The sequence below is a fragment of the Pundamilia nyererei genome, unplaced genomic scaffold (genome assembly GCF_000239375.1).
Source record: "Pundamilia nyererei isolate P.nyererei 1_Seehausen unplaced genomic scaffold, PunNye1.0 scaffold00047, whole genome shotgun sequence".
In the NCBI taxonomy this organism is placed as follows: domain Eukaryota; kingdom Metazoa; phylum Chordata; class Actinopteri; order Cichliformes; family Cichlidae; genus Pundamilia; species Pundamilia nyererei.
Window position 1 is genome coordinate 3,235,577 of NW_005187448.1, and position 23,802 is coordinate 3,259,378.

The window sequence follows — 23,802 nt, forward strand, 5'->3', positions numbered from 1 at the left end:
TTTCACATGTGATGTCTAGTATTAAACTACCACAGTATGGCAGAAAATGTTATAACAGTTACTATAAATAAAAGTCATTTAATGTCTGTAAGTGACTGTAACATGTTGATCTGGCTTGACTATTTATACACTACAATATATTTGGTTCTGTTAGGTTGTAGATCGGTAATAGGCATCCACACACAAACACATGTTCTAAGGCACCAACCTTACAAATATATTTAAGAATCGCATATTTACGATATACATGGTACTTTAAAAAAAAAAATCACTATAAAAAGCCACTTTTTTAATATGATAGTTTCTATTATTTGGTGCATGGCATGACTTTTACACGTGGAGTATTAAACAACCAAAGTATGGCAGAATTTTCAATGACATTTTCTATATTAAAAAACACAAGTTAAGTAAGTCAATTTCTTAAAGTGACTGTTACATTTTAATTAGACTATTTATACACTGCAATATATTTGGTCCTATTAGGTTGTAGGTAGCACTCACAAGCACCCACACATACACATAAACACACTTCCCAAGGTTTATCTCTGTTAAGACTCACAAAATTGCCAAGTGTTCCTGTTATTATTTTACATGTACGTAAATTAATTTTTATATAAATTTACAAAAAAAATAATAAAGATCAAATAATAAAAGAAAAATTTGACAGTTTTGCAAGTGTGAAATACAATTTCCTGAAAAGTTGATTCTGTTCATCTGGACGTAGCATTTTCATTTGGAGAAATCTTTTGTCACTCATCCAAATGACCTATACAGGTCAAACTTATAAAGAGTACACTCGCATAATGACTGAAACTAGCACCACTGACAAACAATGGGCTGTGAGGTCAATGATCGTTGTTGATCGATGGTCATGACAATATGCATTGATCAAGAAACTGACCTCACAGGCCATTGTTCGCCAGTGGTTCTAGTTTCAGCCGTTGTGCAAATGTACTCTTCATAAGGGTGGGGAAACCTGCAGTTAGCTAAGGCTGAAGAAGCCACTTGGATGAGTGACAAAACATTTCTCCAACTGAAAACGCTGCGTCCAGATTAACAGAATCAACTTTTTGGGATTTGCTTACCTGGATGAGCATGCATCAATACAATCTGCAATATATTGACTACTTGATGTGTGTAAGTTTACATCAAAGAGCTTTGGTTGTCAGTAAAAAAAAATTAAAGTGTTTTAATGCCATAGCATTATGAAGTGTCCCCTATTACCACCCCAACCGTAGACAGTCAATATTTCTAATACAGCTTACTTTTGTTCCCACAACTAGCCCATTAAATAATATAACATTATAGCAGTAATACATTTTTCCCACCACCACCCCAAAATCTAGCAATCAAATCCAATATCCAATGTATTTGTCATTGCCAGTACTAAGCTCAGCACATAGTGAACCGCTCACTACCAGTGTTAGGCAGGCCGACCAGCAGCTCTCAGGCAGACAGCTGAGCATGCATGTCTTTGGCAGACTCGTTTTGTGGAGCCATATTCCCTCCTCATTGCAAACAGATAGGGAGGAGCTCTAGAGCAGGATTCTCTCAGCGTGTGCACGACCTTCACCCGCTGACTTGAGCTGGATCAGCGGGGATGCAAAGGGTACACTATTCAAATATTGTTTTTTATTGTTAAATGCAAACTAATAAAAAACAACAACAGTTTTTCAAGTAACATTAAAGGACTAAAAGGCATGCAATTCACAAAATACCAGATTTCCCTTCACAGTGGCGCCAATGCACGTGCTGAGAGAATGACTCTTTTTGATTGAGCTAAGAAACAATTTAACCGCTCCCAAAAATTCAATGTTTTGAAAAAAAAAAAAAAGAATTAGGCCATGCTGTGTGGAAAGCATTCTCAAAAGAGGGAAAATGGCTTTCAAAAATGCAAAATACATGCGTGTTACATGGCATTGTGCAATCTCAAGAACTGCTCAAATCAATACATAAATAAACAGAGAAGTGTGTAGATAGAGAGATAGCAGCTAAAGAGATCAAGGCTGAAACCATTATGATATGTGGAAAGCATCTACAGCCTAATGTAGCAGAGGTGAACAACCATAGCTTGACCATAGTGTATGCAGGAAATTAATGTCAATGGGGTTCAGAGGTTACATACAAAGACCCCATAACATTTAAGGCCGTCAAAAGCTAGAAAAGCTAAATCTGCCAGGTTACTACAACTTCAACTTTAGTGGATTTGTAAAGAAAAAAGGGCATGTACTGAAGCTGCATTCCTGTGAAATGCATTTGTCAAAAAGCTGGAAATGAAATTGCAGGGCAGAATTACGAAAAAAAAGAGAGCCAAGTACAAGGTCAGAGCCATTGCGTGTTAGGTAGTGCAATGCATTTCACTGTAGCTTCACTGCTCACTCGGATCGGCTCAGTTGCATCAGGACTCAGCCAGTGACTGTTTTTTTAAAAGATGTAATTGTTATAACTCCCCATAATCTCTTGTATTTGGTGTCATCTCTCTATTCATTTGATTCTCTATTCATTTATTTATTGTTTTGACCTCAATTTTTTTTCATTTCCAGTTCAAACAAAATGGTAACTCGATTGATGAACATAGACATTATCGTAAAAAACTGATACAGCAGGATTAAATTCCTCAAGTTTGTTTCCCTTCGCATTACTGGGCCACCCTCACCTCTCTTACCACATACTCCCAGTGAATGAGTTAATTCATAGGGGCATTGGTTTTGGCAGCAGTTCACTATATTTAAGCAAATGTGCCAAACCCAAAAATGACAACTTATCTTTGTGCAGCTCAAACTCAAACTGCACAATTAAACCAAAGAAATTTCAGTGAAACGTTTATGACAACATCCATAAAGCCTATCCAGGGCCTAAAAGCGCTGATGTCTGCTCTTGTGCAACGGCATCATATTTTAGTCGCTGGATATGTAGTATGAATGAAATTTCACTACGAGTCAAATTTGAAGATTGAATCCACTTATGGTCAATCTGCCCTTGAAATAACCACCTAGGCCTTTTGTCTTTAATCTGCTGGTCTGTCATTTTTGGGACATGCTTAAGAAGGACGACACATTGTCTGTCTAGGGTTGAGAGTGTTGCTCGAACGCTGTAGTGCTAGCGAACCAACGGGGTACCGTCCACCCAGAACTCAAAGTCAGAGTTTAACTGGGCCTGTTGTTGCCTCCCAGTTTCACTTCCTGTGGGAGTGGAAGGCAACAGAAAGCTAGGGCCTGCTGTATGCGCTACAGAATGCGGTGCCATGACATGACAGCAGTAATGCCTTGTGTGAAATGGCAGCCTAACATATTTGCAAAGCTTCTGCCTGCATTCCCAAAGGAAGGCATTAAGACTCGTTATACATACATTAATATGCACAGTTTTGAGAAGCATTTGCATTAAGAAGCTGCCACCAGAATGAACTGTTAGCAGATCGTTTACTTTAACAGTAGAACTCAAAGTGCTGACACTGGCAGAAGCTTAACAAATACTTTCCTCCCAAAGCCACAGCACTGTGAGTGTGTGGTTTCTGTCTCAGTCCCTGATGCAGAAAGATCCTGGACAAGCAAGAGAGAGTGTGGTGACCCTCCAGCAGTCTGGCCCAGCTGAACCGGGTCGAGGTGGAGTGAGTAGTGAAGGGGTAAGGGTGCGAAGGAAGGGGAGAAGGGGGGAGGAAAGGTGGGTGCTGCAGAGTGCCGCATATGTGGGGCTGAGGAAAAGGTGGGGAGAGTCTGAGGTGAAGAGGAGAAGCTCAAACTAGAAGACAAGGCAACCAGTCCCAGTATAAAGAGAGGTAAAGACGAATGAGATCAGGAGACAGAGAGAGTAAGAAAGAGAAAGCGACAGAAGGGACTACGGGTGACAACAACCAGGTGCAACCTACTACTACCGCCAGTCACAAAGATGACCAATCAGATCTTTGTATCATAGGAAGAGACAGCCCAAGCAACCAGAGGTACTGTAGCAGCAAATAATTTCTGCTCTGCAAACCGACTCAGTTTGTTCTTACAAATAAGACACGCTCCTCTGAGCGGTTGTTTGGCAGTCGTCCTGCACACTGAGTTTTTGGTGTGACTGGTTAGGCAGAGATTTTGGTGTCCCGCAGCTCCTCGGTTCCTGCTGGTTGTTCTCGATGCCAGATGCATTGAGGGATGGTGTGAGCTGAGGAAGAGGGGAGGTTATGGGAGCAAGAGGGAGCGGGGCATGTGGAGGGGAGAGGGGTTCTCAATTGAAAGCAGTGGTTGAGAATCAGGCCAAATGAACAGCTAATTGTTGATTTGAATGCTCTATGAGATGGCATGTAAGTCTGGTTAGCTTTGACCAATTTGGCATTCACTTTGGCCAATCAAGAAGAAACAAAGTAAAATGAAGTCATCGGAAATTGCAATTTGTCACTCGTGTGATGAGGCAGCTTTGTGAATAAGATTTCTGTTGCTCTTTGGGCAATTTTAATGATGAAACAAATCAATTTATGCTTTTTTTCTTTTTCTTTTTTTGGTTGCTGTTGTTAAAGAAATTCAATTGAAATACACGTTATTCTACTAGTAATACAACTTTAGTGTTACTTTACTCAATCTCCCAGCTGCATCATGACTTCTTATTTCGCTCTAACAAAGGCATGGTACAGGATTGCGCATGGAAGGGTGACTTTTTGGATTTCATTTCCTGTTCTTTTAAAAAAAACAATCTCCCAATATTTTGGAGGTTTTTTTTTTATTTGTTTTGTTTTTTGTTTTTTTTGTCTTCTTAGTTTGCTTTTAGATCAGTTCTAGCATGCTTTAAACTGTTGAATGGGCATGCGGAAGGATCAGCTGCTTAGCTTTGGATCTTACCCTCATCCCTTCAAAACGTGACAAGGCTCTGAGGGGTCTCAAGGCCCTTAGTGTCCTGAGTGATTTAATGGGCCCTAGATCGGAGTAGCCCAGCGCATTAGCTACAAGGCTGACTATAGACACCTACACAAAAACAGAGAAGCAAAAGAGGTTCCAAACTGTTAGAAGTGAGAATATTCACTAGGGAAGAGAGACGGCCCTGGTATAGGCGGAGAGCTGCTTGACATACACACATAAATCTATGCATGTATATGCATGTATAATATTGCATTTATACATGTATATACACTGAGAGAGAAGATCAGTGTTTAGTATAGGTTTTATGTGCGTAGTATTTTTAGAAGCAGTAGGCCAGAGGGATTGTTTGTTATTTTTGGGCAGTTGACGAGATGTGAAAAGTCCTTTGTACCTGCAAAGAAATTTGTGGTTGAGAGAGAGAGAGAGAGAGGAGGTAGAGACATAAGACTCAAATAGAGGGTCAATTAGACAGAAAAGAGTGCTACATGATCTAGTAAAGATACAAGCGAAGGGACTGGAAGAGCAGAGGAAGAGGATTTGGGGAGGGAGGGAAGGAGAGAGGTTATCCTGTTAAAAACCCAACAGACTTGAGAGCCTTACCCTTGCCCCTCTAACACTGTCTCTCCATGTCGCTCTTGGGCTGAGGCATAAAATCCCATATAATTTAAGACAGACAAACTAACGGAACCTAAGAGAAAGAATACAAGTGAACATGTACAAGTGTGTCATTTTACCATTTTCTTTCTCAGACATCAAATCATATTTGCTACACAGCATTTAGAGTCATAAAGGAGAGCCACAGTCACACGAAACACACACAAGAAACAGGGATGGAGGTTAAGGGCACATCAGATATAGTTATTAGCACTGGATGGCACTGAAAGGACAAAAATACACAGAGTACAGTCGAGTTACACACAGTTAACAATGGTTAACAATAACGGCACACAACCTCAAAGGAACTGGTGAGGGCCCTTATTGTGCCCAGCAGCAGTCAGGAAGAGATCGCCACAGCTGAAGAGCAATTAATCCTCAAGTTAACTAACTACTTCACAAAACTGTGCGCACATGCTCAGCAGTGGTAAATGTACAGAACTCTTATCGTAGCAATAAATCACTGTGAAATTTAGATCATGTCTATACAATTTTGCTCTGGTAACAGAATCATTTAAAGCACTGAGTGGTATAGCCATTCTAAGCTAAGCACATAAACAGCATTGTTTTGCTAAGCAAGGAGGAAATGGACTATGGAAAGTGTGGTCAATAAGCTGCACTCACGTTCTTTGAGTGCTCAGAAGTGCAGTATTGACAGCGCCTTGATGAAGTCGCCTTAAAGGCCCTGGCCGCCACTATAGCCTGTCTTCAGCACAGGAAAGCATCGCAAAGATAAAAGGATCGCTTGGATGGATGCACATTTTTCAAGATGGAACCAACGTATCCAGCTGTATAAGAATCTGGCTTTTTCTTTGCAGGAATTGTACCCTCAGGAAGTCTTTTCTTTCCATAAATGCAATTTCCGTGATGCTGAAGGGTCTAAAACAGGGGGCGCACCAGTTCCTTACAAATAAGGAAAAATATCAACAGTAAACACATGTGAAAGCACCTCCAACCAGCCACCGACACCAACCGGTCAAACTCACCGCAAGAAGTACACAACATCCAAAGCTTACCAAAATCACGGAGGGAGGTTTATAACAGGCAAAATCTTCATTTTGACTGATGCCATCATCAACACAGACGACATGAGACTTAAAAGTCTATAAAAGCTACAGGAAAAAAACACCAGGAAAAGTATCGGCTTGTATTCAGATTTTCTTCTTACTATAAATAAAATGAATAAACCAAAATAAATAGACAGAGAAATTGACATTTCTCCAAGCGCTTACTTTGTGGTACTTACTTTTTAAAAAATCGTTAACCTTGCCTCTTAAATGAATTAGCATCTATACTCAGGGGGAGACAGTAAAATAAAGATTTTGCCTTAGTCTGCACTACAGTGTTTGGGGTAATTGTCACCTTCAGCCTGACCCCTTGGAGAGCCCCCATTTGGGGTGCCTGGCCTCTGGCCCACCTGCTGGGCCAGCTGTGTGGTAGCGGCCTCAGTGTCTCAACGTCCTTCTCAGAGAGCTCTGCAAGGCAAGGCCAATGACATCTGGGGCTGTGATCCCATGATGACGACAGCACAAACCAAACAGAAATAAAACCAACTGAAAACAAAGGGAAAAACACAACAAAACAATGATAATAATCTGAGTGAAAAAGAAAGATGAATGAAGTATGACCCCTGTCACCCTGATGCTCACACACCCCAGTGTCAGTTATCTAGCCTAACTTTACTGTCGTATGATAAACAGATTATTTAGGACAAAAAGGTATATTAATGTGTACTCAAATATTAAACATCTGCTTCTGTGATTTCCGAAAAACGAGTTGAGTAAATGAATGATGACGATGCTGCAGACTGACTTAATGTGGCCGTAATATAATAATAAACACATAATAAAAATACAAAACACATTTTGAATGAAAATCAGTAAAACACAAATCAAATGAAAAACAGAAAGATACATAAGAGGGAAATGAAGAGGGACACACTCATAGAAAGAGCCAACCACATCCACACTCTTAAAAGTCACAGGCTGGTCTAATGATGGTGCCCTCCCCACCACCACCCCTGCTTTCTGAGTCCATGGCGATGGTTTCACCCAACAACACAGGACGGCAGAGGCACATGGAGGCCATGACACAGCCCAGACTCATCAAGCACAAGTTCTTTGGTTCTTTTTTCTTTTGTTTATTTCTTTGGAGGGGGAGCGCTAGTGAAGACCAAACTTACCATCGGCTGCCTGTCACCCACCATCATTACATCTCAGCACAATATCACCACATTCCTGAGGTTACACTTTCAAGAGGGAATAAAAGGAGGATGGGGGGAAAGAAGGGAGGAGGGACATCACTTCTCTGAAACATGGTCACAACTTGGGAAACATAGCACCTCACATTGCCCAGAGTGTGTGATGAGACAACACACTTACAGGTAGGGAGTCTAAAGTGGCGAGAACCACAATCAGTACGGCGTGGTATGATTATAATCAATACTATCAATACAAGATCTATGTGAGCTTTATGTGTCAACATTAAACATATCAATAATAAATAGCTTCTGTTGTTTTTCTGAATGCTGTTTTAAACTGTACAAACATGAAATGCTTTGTTTAGGCTTAATGTGGATTTCCTAGAGGATGTGATGCATATAATACGCGTGTATTTGCTGTAGGGGGTCTGAATAACACAAGCTTATAATGGCAACCTCTGATACGAGTCCATTCACGGGGGCTGAGGTGTTGGACACTGTGGAGAGGTGGTTAGTTCAAGCAGAAAGTCAGAAGTCAGGAAATTCTTTTTCTATCCTGCTCTGCTACCTGGTGCTGACTAATTCCTGAATCAACATGTAAAATTCAAATCATTCAGGCATCTTACATCCAGATGTTTACCCTTATTTATCCCCCATTAGACTGAATTTGGAAACTCAGAAGCATCTAATATTATCTTATATAAAATTGAAAGCATTGAAATTAGAGCAGACCTGTTATGTTTTCCCTATTTCATAATGATGAAAGCTCATATTGAACATGGCCAAAGTTTCAGAAAATGAGATTATGTGGAAGTAATCCCTGTGACTGCTCTAAACACTCATTTTCAGACCTTTTCTAGTCTTGGCCCAATGTGACTGTAAGCATAGGCACACAGCTCTGGCTGTGAGTACAGCAGCCCCCGCACGCCTACTGTTTATACCTTCTGTTTGTGAGGGGCAGCCAATCGAGAGGAAAATGGCTTTAAGAGGAAAGCAGCACCAAACTGCTAGTTTCAGATGGAAGATAAACTGAAGGGCTGTGTTAGGCCCTGTATAAAAAGAAATAAAGATTATTCTGTGACTCATGCACAGCTGCTCCATAAGAGTCTAATATTAAAAACGAATGAGTAGGACATTAGGATAAATAGGTCCCCTTTAAATCTTATTTACATGTGTAGCTTCCACAGAATAGACCGGAGAATCATTCCTGTTCTGGACTTTCAGTCTTGAGTGACACGAGGAGCACAGCAGTACACAGAGAGAGAGGATAAAGGTCAGAAACACAGGCAGAGACAGCTTAACAAAAACACATCTTTGACACTTCCCATTGCTCTGAGCATGACTTGAATATGATTGTAATCATTACAATAGGCGACTACACACCTATTGTAGTCGTTAGGTGTGCTCTGATTTGATTCTAATTTGAATTGTCATCAATACACCCAAATATCTGTGTGTGACTTCACTTTATTGCATGTGAAAAAAAACATGCGGGCAGGTTTGCGGCGCTAAGCGTGAGCAGTTTTTTGTTTGAGAAGCAGAAAATTATTCCACATATTCAAGCATTTCAGTGATAAACCAAGTAAAATATGTGAATAGCTGCTTGATGGAGTGGTAAAAGGTGGCTCGGGCATGTGTGCCTTCAATATGGACAGACTCCAGTGCAGCCTTGTAAAACACTGTCCTTGTATAATGGAATTACTGTTAAAAGAGATGCCCGCTCACCTACTGCAATCCATGAAGCAGATATTCAGTTAATACCCTGACCCTACAAACCTAACCACACCCGGTCAACAACAAAAGGGTACAAGCCATACGCTGACCAGTCCGGACATTAAAAAGCAAGCTAGGTGAGGTGAGTAACACTGATCATTCAGGGGGACGGCACTTTGACATATTCCCCTCACCTAAACAGCGTTGCAGATCACATGGTTGTTGCAGCCTGTCGGTTTTAATGTTTTGGCTGGTTGGTGTATATGTTATCTGACACTGATACTGCTGATCAAGAGCCTGCATGAGTTTCTGTTGCACCCTATCGCTGTTGAACCAGGGTGTGGCTGCCGAGCAAGTGACTACTCTAGTCTGCAGCTCACACAGGAGGGAACAAGAGCCAGACTTACATCCACAATGAAGAAGTCCAGCCAGCACCAGGCATTGGTGAAATACTTGACAAAACCATAGGCGACCCACTTCAGCAACATCTCCAGGATAAAAATGTAGGTGAACACCCGGTCAGCATACTCCAAAATGATCCGAATGGTCTTCCTCTGCTCAATGTACACATCCTCGAAGGCCTACGGAGAAACAGGAAACGCATTAGTTACAGAGAGAAGACGGTGACAGAAATATTACACGAGATGATTAACGATGCTTCTAATGAAACTGTATACGGCACCACAGCCCAGCCGACGGCTGAATCCTAACTGTGATTTACAGGAAGAAAGAAAATTGTAAATAAGTCCACAAGAATTATATGTCTGCATCCGACCCGTGCTTTGTATTTGGCACATTTAACAAACTCACCAAATCCCCTGTGTCCTCTCCCATCCCATTTAACCGCACCACTGATAGGCTTGTGTTACCTCCTTAATGTCACAAACACTCTGGTTTTGATTTCTATTCATTTTTTATTTTTGCTCCAATTTCCCCCAGTCGCTAAAATATAAACTTCACTCATCGGTTCAAGTATGTGGAATTCTTGAATTTAACTTTTTCTCTTTTTATTCAACTGTACAGTTAGCTTAAGTGTGAGCAAATGCTAACGTAGGCCTCCTTACCAGAGCGCCACTGCTGAGGAGAATCATGAAGATGATGAGCGTCTCAAACCAGTTGTGTTCCACAATCAGGTAGCAGGTTTTTCTCAGGAACCACCAGCTCTTCCCCCATCCCATAGTGATGTCAACATCACAGCATTTATACTTGGCCACGCACGCTGAGGACGCACAGGAGAAGAAACAACAGCAGATGTACTGAGCCAAAACAAGATGGAATGAACCAGCCCTGAGATTCAAGTCTGAGGTTTCAACATGTTTTCCTGGTAAAATCTTAAAAGAGCTTTTACATTTTCAAACTGCAATTCCCACAATGCACGTCTTTGTTTTCATTTTGCCCACCCAAGGAACTTTGCCCAAGTTGAGCCTTCACTTTAGATTTATCTAACATAGGGTGCAAACACATTATATTTGTGTTTTTCATTTTTTTAATACATTTGCAAAGAATTTTGAGGTAAAAATGAATTTAATTCACCTCGATGAAGCACAGTGATTACTTTCTGGATGAACTGTAAATAACAAAAATAACCAGCATTTTGTTTTCTTGTTCAATATAAAATGTATCTATAAATGCACTTTAGTTTATTAAAACCTTAGATTTATAGACAGATGGTTAAATAATATTTTATAATAAAGCTCCCCTTCAACCCTGGTGCCCTACAGTTTCCACCCCGCTCCTGGGGAGTCGAGGTAATGGGTGGTGTGGGAGCAGTGGTCTCACCATCTGTCCAACAGGACTCTGGTTCCATGTATTCCTCAACCGTCTCCACCACAACCACCTCCTCCACGTCTGGTTTGATGTCGATGGTGCTGCCCTCCGAAGAACTGGTGTCATCCAGCTAAAGAAAAGCAGACGCATAAACACATTTTGTTAATGTGGTGGTGTCTTGTTTTTTTTATATTTATGTTTTTAATCATAGTTTATTCTATTTGTTTTGGGTTTTTTAAATATTTTCTTTTGTTTTATTTACTTTATTGATCTATTGATTTGATCTCGTTTGCTTTGCAAAGAACTTTGATCAACCTCGTTGCTTTTAAATGTGCTACAGAAATAAAATTCACACTGACATTAAGAAACAGACACGTGGAAAAACAATCTCACAAGCATAGAAACAAACATACAAAAAATGCAAAATACAGAAACTTTTCACGTTTTATTTCGGTACCAAGAAGCGATGGACTCATAATGCCTCTTAGAGCCTGAGGAAATGTTATTTCTAAATTACATCAGCTCTATCTTTAAATGGAAAAGCTTTGATCTTTGTTTCTTTCTTTTCTGTGTTTTTTTCTTCATATTGTAATGGACTTCGTAACAACCTTGAACATCACCTATCATCCGTTTGAACACTGAAATGGAATATCAAATGTCAGATAATCTGCTCTGAAAGTCTTCTAAATGCATTTCATCAAAACACATAAGTCAGAGAGCGTCCATTCATCCGCAGTGCCTGCCTGCTCAAGCCAGTCTAGATGGCTCTATTGAGTAATGGGGTTGTATTAGTGTCTGAGCAACATAGAGTGGCCAGCCACACCCAGACTTTCACTGGCATGAGAGAGAAAATGGCACAGTGCTGGATAGCTGAGGATTATACACAACAAAAACAACACGTGGAGCATCAGTCTTTACAAATTGACAATGTAATTAGGACGCAGTGAAAGGGCCTGAATATCATGGACATATTTCTTTGTATGCCGTTCTTTCTTTCAGTAAAATCTCCCTGAATAAGATACGCAGTCATGTTAAAAAAGAAAGTACACCTTCTTTCATTTTCACAGTTTTATATATCAGGACATGATGGGAAAAATTAGCCATAACCAGGTTTAATCATTATTTAAATACAACCTGTGATGCATACATATAAAAGATTACAGCATGTCAGTATTTATTTGATACAAACTAAGCAGTCCTGTGAAAAACTAAGTAGACCCCACCATTCAATAGTCATAATAACTTTAAAGCTGAAGTAATTGCTTTCTGAATGACTTCATCAGTCGTTCACGTCGTTGTGATATGAGGCATATCATCTTACATCAGTTCACTGAGGTCTGCATGGGTTCATTTATGCACAGCTCTCTTAAGATCCTGCCTCAGCACTGCAATGCAGTTGAGGTTTGGACTTGAGTGGGCCTTGTTTTGCAGATTTTTCAGCCTTTTGGTTGCAGAGGTACTGCTATGCTTGAGATCATCGTCCTATTCCATGACCCAATATCACCCAAGCCTTAGCTGTCAGACAGACAGCCGCACATTTTACTCCAGAATACTTCAGTATATGAGTTTATGGTTGATTCAGTGACTGCAAGGAGCCCAGGTCATGTGGTCTTATCTGTCCAATTGTCATTTTGTTTGTTTAGATTTGACTTTGCTAACCTAAGCTGTGTTTCCATGTTCACGTAGAGAGAAAAGGCTTTCTCCTGGCAAACCTTCCAAACCACCATATTTGTTTAGTCTTTTCCCAATTTTAATGCCATAAACTTTAACATTTAACATACATTAGATCTGTAGAGTCTGAGATGTGGCTCTTGGGCTTTATGCACTTTTAGTATTCCACAGTCTGACCGTGTGTTAAATATGCTGGGAAATCCACTCCTGGCAAGATTAGCAATTCACTTGAATGCTTTCTTACTGTAGGGTTGGATGCAAGGCCTTTGAAATGGCAAATATTCTTCCCAGACTGATGGGCAGCAACAGTTGCTACTCTGAGATCTGTAATGATGTAACGATGATGTCTTTCCCCCTTGAACGAACACCTGAATGCTCCAGACCAGCAAACTCCTGCTGCACCCAGCTGCTGCTTATCCTCTTAATTTCTATGAAAGCAGTAAGGGTGCACTTAGTTTTTCACACAGTGCTTCTGCATTTTGCTTAATCTATGTTAAACAATGGAACAGTTTAATATGTCATGTTTTGTAATCAGGTTGTATGTACTTGATGAACCTGGATCACAGAATTGCAAGAGGACGTGCTTTCTTTTTCATGCGACCCTGTCCTAGCTGTTTACACTCACCTCTTTGCTGTTCTCATTGTCTGACTCGCTGCTGAAGTCCTCTGTGTTGAGGTTCTCAAAGTCGGACTCTCCCACAGCTATTGGTACGCAAACGGTCAGATTCGGGTTGTGGATAAAGGACATGTGGTCTTCGTCGATCATGTACTTGCCCACGCTGCTGCCAATACCACTGGTAGTGCCGTTACCATTTTTGGCATAGTCCAGGTCACGGTTAATGTCCACCCCAGTGTGATTAGCGATACAGTTCAGTTTCTTGTCGTACATGTCTTCCAAAGGCTTCTGCTCATCTTCCATCGGTGGTTTCCTCAGCAGACTGGCCATCAGTAATCGCATCTTGGCTTTTATCCATGCGATGCCTTTCTTGATGCGCATGACAGAAATCTGCAGGTTGTTCGGCTCACCGTCATCATCTGTCGCCGCCAAGTTGTCAGCACTGAATGAGCTCAGCAACAAGGCAAGGAACAGGTTCAAAACCTTTAAAGAGTAAATGAAAAACAAATACATAAAAAGTGGCAGTTTTGAAGGAAGCAGGAGGGAATCCGAGTAACCAACTGCACACTTGTAAGGTAGCACCTTGTGATTTACAAGCCACACCCTAAATCATGCCATGTTCTGATTTAACATTTACTGTATTGAAGATTAAATTACACACTGACATTATGAGCTCTATTAGGTAATGAATCTATGAAGTAATAAAGTGAAAAGGGGGGTCTTTTTATAAATAAACATCTATACGTTCATTTCTTATTTTACAACTGGAGGAGTCGCCCCCTGCTGGTCAAGTGATAGAATGCGGGTCTTCCACATTGGGTTCCCCCATTACATACAGTGTAATATGCTATGAATATCAAATATTCCATACACATTGTTTCTTCCTGTTTTACTTGTGATGCTAATGAACTTTTTTTTAATTCATATAAGTGTGAAAAAGAAAAAAGGAAACAAGTAATCGGATGTTGTTGCTAAATTCTCAATTTCTGACCGCATTACATTAGAGAGCTAAATGGGGCATTTTTTCATTGGGCACCTTGAATTCCATTATTTCCATTGATTAACTTTAGTCAGTGAGATAACTGTGATTCAAGTGGGCGGTACAAATAAATCCAATAAAGCAAAAATGGAAGAAAAGTTGATGTCATATGTCGCAGTCATAGACCTTATTTATGGTCCAAACACTATGAATTATGCAACAGTGATGTGAGTTTGTATTGGGACCCTGAGCGGAAAGCCCTGTCTAAGTAGACTTACGTGTGTTTTAACAGTCACACAGCTAGTTATTGGCAGTGAAAGTCATGTGTAAAAGGTTTAGGCTTGTTGTCTTCCTCCCTGTAACTCTACAGAGCTTCTAAACCTTCATCATTAAAGTAACAAAGAATAGAAGTGCAGTTTTCATACCAAACACTTTACTGAATTCTGCCTGAAGTTTTGAAACGTCCACTCGCTTTGCTCTACCTTCTGGACGTCTCTCAAACTGTGTCAAGAACAGTGCACCTGAGTCATGTGTGAACTCCCATTAACAGTTTCCAGCTAACAACATGGGACACTCACCACCAGGTTACCGATGACCATGACCATCATGAAGACGATTAGGCACATGGCCTGGCCGGCCACCTCCATGCAGTCCCACATGGTCTCGATCCACTCACCACACAGGACACGAAAGACGATCAGGAAGGAGTGGAAGAAGTCATTCATGTGCCAGCGGGGCAGCTCACATTCAGCAGAGATCTTACACACACAGTCTTTGTAATTCTTCCCAAACAGCTGCATGCCCACCACAGCAAAGATAAAGACAATGATGGCCAGCACCAGAGTCAGATTTCCCAAGGCTCCCACTGAGTTACCAATGATCTTGATCAGCATGTTGAGAGTGGGCCACGACTTGGCCAGCTTAAACACTCTGAGCTGAAGTGGGAGGAAAGAGTAGGAGGATTATGTTTTAGTCATAACATCCCATCTTTACGAACTTGTTGCTTCGATTCAGCAGAGTAAAAATAGCATAAATATACAGCAATGTTTAAATAAACACAGATTTTACTTTTGCCTCGTTTGCCTCAGATGCAGTACCAGTGCAGAGCCGGTTTTGTCTTCGTGCTTATCGAAAAACAACCCACTTTCTGACAGGTTTGAGAACCTGTTTGAGATCTGCCAGCCTGGTTTATCTTGCAGTAACTCCTAAAATATCCACATCAGTGGTTCCGACTTCTACAGAGAATTTGCGATGCTGTGAGTTTTTGACACATACGCCAGTTTTTGGGAGGTTTTTTTGTTTTTGTTAAATATGTGCAAACAGCTCTAGATTAAACACTGACACTGCATCAGTGGAGAAGTATTGTTCGATGTGCAGAACGTGCATGACAACACACAACAACATGATGCAATGATACAATCTCAACTCTACTTTTCTAGGCAAAGATAGATATTTACCAATCGGAATGACCGCAGGACTGAGAGGCCCTCAACGTCAGCCAGAGCAAGCTCCACTAAGCTCAGAGTCACAATGAATCCATCGAAGCAGTTCCAGGCCTCCTGAAAGTAGTAGTACGGATCCATAGCTACAAGCTTGAAAAGCATCTCTCCTGCGAAGATCCCCGTGAAAACCTGACATGCGAGAAGGAGGACAAATTTAACTTGGCTTCTAAACATATATAACAGAATGTAAAGCAGAATGAGTAGTAAAAGAACCGACATATTGGTTCTGCAGAAAAATGCATTAGGTTAGTACTCTCAGCTACTGCAATTGAACACAAATAGATTATTTACAGAGGAAGCACATCTAGTTAATGTCCGTGCATGTGTCAGCTGCTCTGCAGTCACTGAGGATAAGACGGCACTTGTTTGTTCTCATCTTTAATAGATCACTGATGGCTGCCTTCAATCACACAGACCACATAGCGAACATACAGTCATGTAGGCCATACATGCTTTTGGACAATGACACTTATTCTGTCATTTTGCCTCAGCACAACCACCACAGTAAATTTTAAATAAAACAACAAAGATGTGACTGAAGTGTAGACTTTCAGCTTTAGATCAAATATTGCTTTTTAAGAAATGACAGATATCTTTATGTTTATAGTCCCCTGTTTTCAGAGATTTCAAATTAATTGGATTTAGTCTATAAATCATGGATATGACCAAATGCTGTGTTTTCTCTCTTCAGATGTTCTGTTAGACCAGGTGGGTTTGTGGCTCTTTCTGCATTATTTTTTTCCTTTGACTTATTGGGCTGAGATCTGGTTACTGATTTGACTGAAGAATATCCCATTTCTTTGCTTTGAGAAACTCTTGCTTTATCGGTTTACACTCTGAAGTGCTGCCTGATCAGTTCTGCAACATTTCAGCGACTTCTATCTGCAGTCGCATCATCAACAAACACTAGTGACCCAGTTCCACTAACAACCGTGCATGCTTATGCCATAACACTGCCTCCACCATGTTTGACAGGTTGTGTAGCGTACTTCAGATCATGAGGTGTTTCTCTCCTGCACTCATTCTACTACAAGTTTATTTGTCAAAACAATAAAATAAAATTCTGAACTCTTAGACGTTTTCTGGCATCTTTCCTTCCTGGTCCCGAGTGTAACCTGTGGTTTACACCTTGCTGTGAACTCTCTGTATTCCCCTTCATGAAGACTTGGGTTGATTGTAGACCTCAAGTGTGATACACATGCTACCTCGAGAGTTTTTGTTTTAATTGAAATAAACGTTGTGAAATTGTTTTTAATCATGGAAATAATTCTGTCATCATGCACTTCGGTTATCTTCTGTGGTCTTTTGGTGTTGCTGAGTTGACACTGCATTCATTCTTACTAGATTTTTATGGGTTGTTTTCTTTCACAAACATCAACCTCATACTGAGGATAACAGCAAACAGCTACAAAATGCAAGTTCAACACTTGGAATCAACTCCTGATCTTGTATGTGCTTAATTCAAATAATCATAAATAACGAGGGAACAAGCCTCATGCAGCCATGAAATTATTTGCCACATAGTTGTCCAATTACTTTTGAGCTGTGTATAAAAATGTAATTCCTGAACAGTTAATGTAGTTCTTTAGTCAAACCCCTTGAATTAAAGCTGAAAGTCTGCACTTCCATGACATCTTGATTCTCTGAATTTAATCCACTCGGGTGGTATGAACTCGAACTCAAATCGACCTGTATACACCCTCGTGAGTTTGTCAGACTGTGTGTTCATTGGCGCGCAGGATGATGACTCATATTGCATCAAGGTGACCTAGAAACCTCCACCTGTACCACCCATTAGTCTTTTCAACTAGATTTTTATGAACCACAACTGGAAAGAACACATTTCACTGCTTTTTCAATTGTAAATTAATACGAAACAGACATACACACAAAACTGTATATAAAAGAGCGTACAACAATATGTGTTAACTTATGTGAAATGGTGCCAGTACTCTGATTTACTCCGTTTCTTAAAGAAAAACAAAGCTTTAAATGAAAACAACCAGGTCTCAGAAATTATTTAGGCACCATTTTAGAAGAGCTCATCGATCAGCCTTCATGAATTATTAACACCGCCCTCCAACCAGTCAGCCAACCAGCAGAGAAGCAGGTGCATCCACTGAACCAGAGTACAGCGAGAGAGACGGGAGAAGAAGAATGGAACATGTGTGTGCATGTATGTAAAGAAAAATCCACGAATACTAGGAAGCAGCGGGGGGTTTGGGAATGTTTTTTTTCCCTGTCAATTACAGTCCCATAAATAACACCTTTCTGTGAGCTACTGAGAAGAAGCAGAGAAGATCATTTACAAGAATACCAGATAAAAATAACAACAAAAGTCCACTCACCAGATTTCCTACAGACAGCATATCTTCAAAGTCAGGGGTCATGGGGTAATGCTCCATAGCCATGAAGAGGGTGTTTAGGACGATACAGATGGTGATGGCCAGGTCCACAAAGGGATCCATGACTATAAGGTTCACAATCTCCTTGATCTTAATCCACTTGGGGCTGCACTCCCAGATCAGGAATGTGTTAGCAAACTTATACCAGCATGGGGGACACTTGCGCTGAGACTCCTCCAGTTCTGAAGACATAGCGCGGATCATACATCAAAACCAAACATACTTGCGTGCTCAGCAAACTGCATGCAATGGTATAATAGGATAGAAAAAAATTTTATGCAATGTATGTATCTGGTACTTTTGAATATGCAAAGCAGATAAGCAGGAAATTCATGTCAAACTAATCAAACAATGAAGAGCAGCCCTAGTTAAAGAATAATGAGAGAGCAGGTTAAATAGCTGGGTTAAAGTGGCAGTACCCTCCACTAGTGTGTTGGTAATGACGCTCATGACACTGTTGGCCCGCTCTTTCCGCCCAAAGGAGGTATTGAGCTGGTCCACAGACACCATCAGGGAGCCCGACAGCTTCTTCTTCACCTCAACCTCAGTAGTCGGCTGTCAGGAGGAGAGGAAGAATCAAGCACCCATGGAGAGGACATGAACACCATCCCACATCACCACCGGTGGCCGGCGGAGGGAAGTGCACGACAGCAACGGCAGGAAAAAGTAGTCGAGGATCAGAATTTTTGGGGTGGGGGGCAGGGCACGTTTCATTCTCCTCTACTTGTATGCTGGTTTCAAGGAAGATGTGTGTATGCTGTAAATGCATGCAGGTTTCAGCCAAAGTGGGAGCAGTGGTCTAGGGCTACTTGACCTAATTGTGTTTGAATGTAATTAGCTCATCCCAATTAGATAAAAAATGGATTGTGAGACACTGTGCGAGGAGAACTGCTTCTGCATGAATGCATTCTCAGTCCCGTCATGCAATAATGGAGGCTTTGCTGCCATTGCAATATAATCATGAGGTTATTTTACAAAATGTCTCCCAAATCTGGCCATTTTTAACACAAACTTGCAAATTGATGCTACTGTATCTTCCTATTTTGAAACCATACAACTTATATTGCAACCATCAAGTCAAGAGCATTGTAAATAGGTCATATGAAGGCAGGTAGTTCAAATTCATCCAGTTGTCATGCATGAGCATGCTCCAAGTCAAAGAGAAGGAGAGGAAATAACAGACATCATAACCAAAGTTTGGTTTGTCTACATCATGCTTGTTCTAATTTGGGGTTTAAATCTACCATGCTAACTAGAATGACGCACAACTAATTTGCTAATGCTGACCAGGGAGAGACTGGAAAACATAGAAAGGTATAGACAGACAAGGACAGCAGCCCTCCTTCATTTCTTAAAGTATTTTTCGAAAGCCTAATAGGATGGTGTGTTACTTTTATATATTTATACATATATATTTATGTAGATAGCTAGATACATATACTCTGGGATGGAATCAGGGAATTAGGGAAGCAGATAAAATTGTCTGTGGCTCTATAAAGCTGGTCCCCTCTGTTTCCTCCGGCTTCTATTGCAGATCTACCCACACAGGCTAGCAGAGGACCCGGATGCCTGGAGGAACACATCAACACACTGGAGCATGTTAACCAATCATTGTATGCCATTTGTTAACAAAAACTGTGTTTCATTACTGCTAGTGTGTGAACGGGAACTTAAAACACAAAACTGTGTGTTACTTCTTTCTCTGATCTGTACACTAACGGGTCAGTGAGCAGCTGAATGATTTTGAGTGCAGGTACTTTATGAGTTATAAGTTTGATGCTGACATATTCAAAACATTAACAGTCATCATTCATTTCAAACAGTAAAATTGCCTGGAAGTCACTGATAGACCAAGTATGAAGCTAACTTGTATAAATGCTATAATCACGTTTATTTTCCCATCCTTTGCCTACAGTTGGAGGGCAGCATACACTGCAGGGGCTGGGGGAGGGGAGGCGCGAGCGCTTAGCCAAGAGATACATACGGACTTGCAAAGATGACAGTAGAGGATAGAGAGCCAGAAAGAAACGTAACGGACGAGAGGGGGGCCATGCCTAGATAGGTCTACTCATTGACTTCCTTACACTTTCGTCAGTAGCTGCCTTATCTATTTTCACCTCAGGCAGAAGGCGTCCACCGGGCCCGGGGCCAATGAGCGACACCACGCCGTTGCAGTCCACCGTGCTGTTCCTCTTGCCATGGAAGCCAGTGTAGCTGCTCCGCCGGTACGGGCTGAACAGGGAGCCTCGCCGCTCCTCGCACTCCTCGACGGTGCTGTGCTCATCGTCGGCGAATTCGTTCTCCGAGCCCACGTCCTTGCTGCGGCCCTTAAAACTGAAGATGCTGCTCTTGCTGTTGTGGCGTGAGAGGAAGGGTGAGCCCGGTATACTCAGGAGAGACTGGAGGAAGGAAATAGAAAAAAGGATGAGAAGAGGAGATATTTGTGTGACGGAGCCCTGGGCCCTTCTGGGCCCATCAACTCCAGAGGACAAGATGAAAGCCAACATCTGTGGGAAATTTAATGCAGCAAGGGCTCCTTCCCACGAGGAGCCATATTCTTCTGACCAAATAAACAAGAACTAGATAATTAGGTTAGTGATATGCTTCAGTGTCAAGGTCACACACACACACACAGGACAGAGATACAGGCGTCTGAGACAAGTGCAATCTGAACATGAGTCACGACAGCAACAATCTGGAATGTAGCTAGCATTGATCCAGCTATTTTTTTTAGCTCTACACAAAGTATGCAAGCTCACGGGAAATCAAATGTTTTGACAATAGCCCTCTGGTTGTGTAGAAGATGAGTGAAAAGCGCAAAGGAACCTTTGCATGTCACATGAAGGATTTTCACAGACGTGTTGAAAAGCGTTACATAAGGCCCGTAGGCCTCGTTAACTCGTCAGCTGAATACTTCTCCATAAAACACAAAAAAATTAAAAGTCAGCGAAGCTCGAGGTCTAAGCACAGCAGCAGGACTGCTCCCTGTTACAGATTTGTGTAAATAATTCTGAAAATGAGGCCTCATACATCAACGTTGGGTACACACAAAAACAGGCCAAAATGAGCCGCACACCACTTCCAGCACAAAAGTTGATATCCAGAACAAGGGGCCAGGAAAATGCGAGCATCTCTGTGGAACCGTTGACCTATGAGACACGTGCAAGAAAGAGGAAATGGAAACTGATGGTGAGGTGGTCAATGAGAGGAATCTTTTTATCTGTAATGATGCAGATAGACCGGTTCTTATATCACACCTCTCTATTCTATCTGAACACTCCAATACGACATGCCTCAATCATCCACTGACACAAACACTTTCTATCTAATCACACAGTTATAAGCCAACGTATCTTACCCATGCACACTGGAGAAGCAAGGAATCGAACCATCAAACTAACGGATGACCTGCATTACCTCCTAAGCTGAAGCAACCACAGTTGTTAGTCTGACTTCATGATGCACTTTTTCACTAACACACATATTAACTTCAATGAAGTGATCCAAGTATTTAGCAGTGTTATTTTAAGTTGTTCTGTGAGCGCCCTTAAGCTGCAGCTGTAACTAAAATCTCTAAACTAAAAACTTCGCTCACAGAAGACTCAGCCAAACTGTTAAAGGACGTCTGGCTTCCTTTCATTGATAGTTTTACCTCCCATTAATCAGACTACCAGATTTTCATGAATGTCATTGCTTGTCGAGATCTAAGACAGATGATACAAAATTAGAGAACCGCAGAAGAGTCAGTAGTCCACCGTTTCACCAAGTTAGTGAGTGCCATAAAGCCTCCTCCGGTTGTCTCATTTATTGACTACGTAAATTTGCTGTCTGCGAATAAAGCCGATGCGTACCCTCACCAGAGCCTCAATCATACTGCAGGCCAAGTTCAGGCAAGAAAAGATCAATTTCTACCCTTAAATGACATCCTCAGGCAAGTGGTATCACAATCATTTTGACAAGCTTTAAATCAGTCAGCTTGATTCCTGTAAAACAAATAAATGCTGCTGCAACACATAGAGCTGCAATGAATGCTCAGGTAATCCCAGAGGAATGTTTGACTGGAAAACCAAGCAATTAGTAAAAAAAAAAAAAGTAAATTTATATATAATTTATATAGCACCTTTCAAGATAACAATCACTAAGTGCGCCACAGAAGCTAAAACATAAAAATAAAAATCAACCAAAAGCAAGTTTAAAAAGATGATTGTTTAGCTGTTTTTTAAAAGCGACCACTGAGTCCACAGATCTCAGGCTCAAAGGGAGAGAGTTCCACAGTTTGGGGGCCACAGTTACAAAAGCTCTGTCGCCTCGTGTGTTTGACAACCAGCAAGCCCTGGTCACATGACCTCAGGGACCTGCTGGGAATGGATGGATGCAAATCACAAATAAATAAGGTCGCTCATTTCTGATTTAGCCAATTATAAGGCCCTTTGCATCAACCATTTACTGTATAGTAGAATTTGCACATGTGGAGGTAGGATATGAGGCCGATCCACACACATACATTTTAAGGCACACCATTTCACGCCTTTGTACATTATCTATGCCTAGGCTTAACCCCCACTGAGGCCCCTGGACATGTGCTTCTTTATTTCTGATCACTACACGCTGCTCTGTAAGTGCAATCTTATATTTCACACACTGAAAATGAAAAGAATGCCGTCCCTGCAGCCATGTGACTTACTGACGTCTATATTCTATTCATAGACATGAAAAGGTATCTGTTCTAATTCTGTGTGTTGTTTGAGTTTCATTTGGTCTCATTTTGGCACAAAAGGCCTCATACAGCTTTACGCTAGCCATGTAGATATTTTCTTATATGTTGGTGATTTTAGATTTTCTTTTTCCTGCAAGACTTCTAGTACCAACCCCAACATGTGTGAAAAAATCTACATCACAGCATGATCATGAGTGAAATACTCATCCCCAGAGAAGAGTTTGTCAAATTCAGTGTTTTTATTCTTGAGCTGCAAATTCTGTTTATCGTGTAAAATTACTAACAGTTTATATCTTGTTATAATTTAGCTTAAATTTTCCTTTCAATCAAAATGTCAGCATCCGATCATTGCTAACAAAAGGGAATATCTTCCTCACCTGGTTCATGATGGAAGACTTTCGGCCCAGGCGGTTATCGGGGAATCTGAAGCGGCTCCTTTTGCTGCCATCGTCCGACTCTGACTTGACAAACTTCTCGCTGTCGCCTTTCTCCTTCTCCTGCTCCTTCTGCCGCCACTTCTTCTTACGGTTGCGGCGCTCTTTAGCGCTCTTGGAGCTGAGCTTCGACATCTCGGACGAACTGCAGGAAAGACGCCCTCCTCCATCGTCCTCAACCGCATCCTCCGACACTGTGCCTGCAGAGGTTGCCATTGCAGCCGTCTACCGAGAAACGAGCACGCGAGTGAAGTCAGAACGATATTTTGACACAATCCATGAAAAAGTTTCGCCTTCAACTTGCAGAGGACT

At 41.3% G+C, this 23,802-nt stretch overlaps 1 protein-coding gene across 6 annotated transcripts in view; it reads right to left on the minus strand.

The window, feature by feature from the left end:
• Positions 1-23,802, minus strand: part of scn8aa (sodium channel, voltage gated, type VIII, alpha subunit a) — a 47,334-nt gene that overhangs the window by 6,514 nt on the left and 17,018 nt on the right. For 4 of the 6 annotated variants that reach the window (XM_013910705.1, XM_013910703.1, XM_013910706.1 and 1 more), the window contains 11 exons: positions 23,434-23,715; positions 20,424-20,738; positions 18,759-18,894; positions 18,283-18,521; positions 15,890-16,063; positions 15,011-15,367; positions 13,463-13,936; positions 11,179-11,296; positions 10,464-10,618; positions 9,807-9,980; positions 4,815-4,937 (listed from right to left, as the gene is read on the minus strand). In XM_013910705.1, the coding sequence (XP_013766159.1) occupies positions 4,815-4,937; positions 9,807-9,980; positions 10,464-10,618; positions 11,179-11,296; positions 13,463-13,936; positions 15,011-15,367; positions 15,890-16,063; positions 18,283-18,521; positions 18,759-18,894; positions 20,424-20,738; positions 23,434-23,715 (2,547 nt within the window). The remainder of the gene's footprint in view (positions 1-4,814; positions 4,938-9,806; positions 9,981-10,463; positions 10,619-11,178; positions 11,297-13,462; positions 13,937-15,010; positions 15,368-15,889; positions 16,064-18,282; positions 18,522-18,758; positions 18,895-20,423; positions 20,739-23,433; positions 23,716-23,802) is intronic. The other 2 variants (XM_013910707.1, XM_013910708.1) reach the window with 1 other exon arrangement.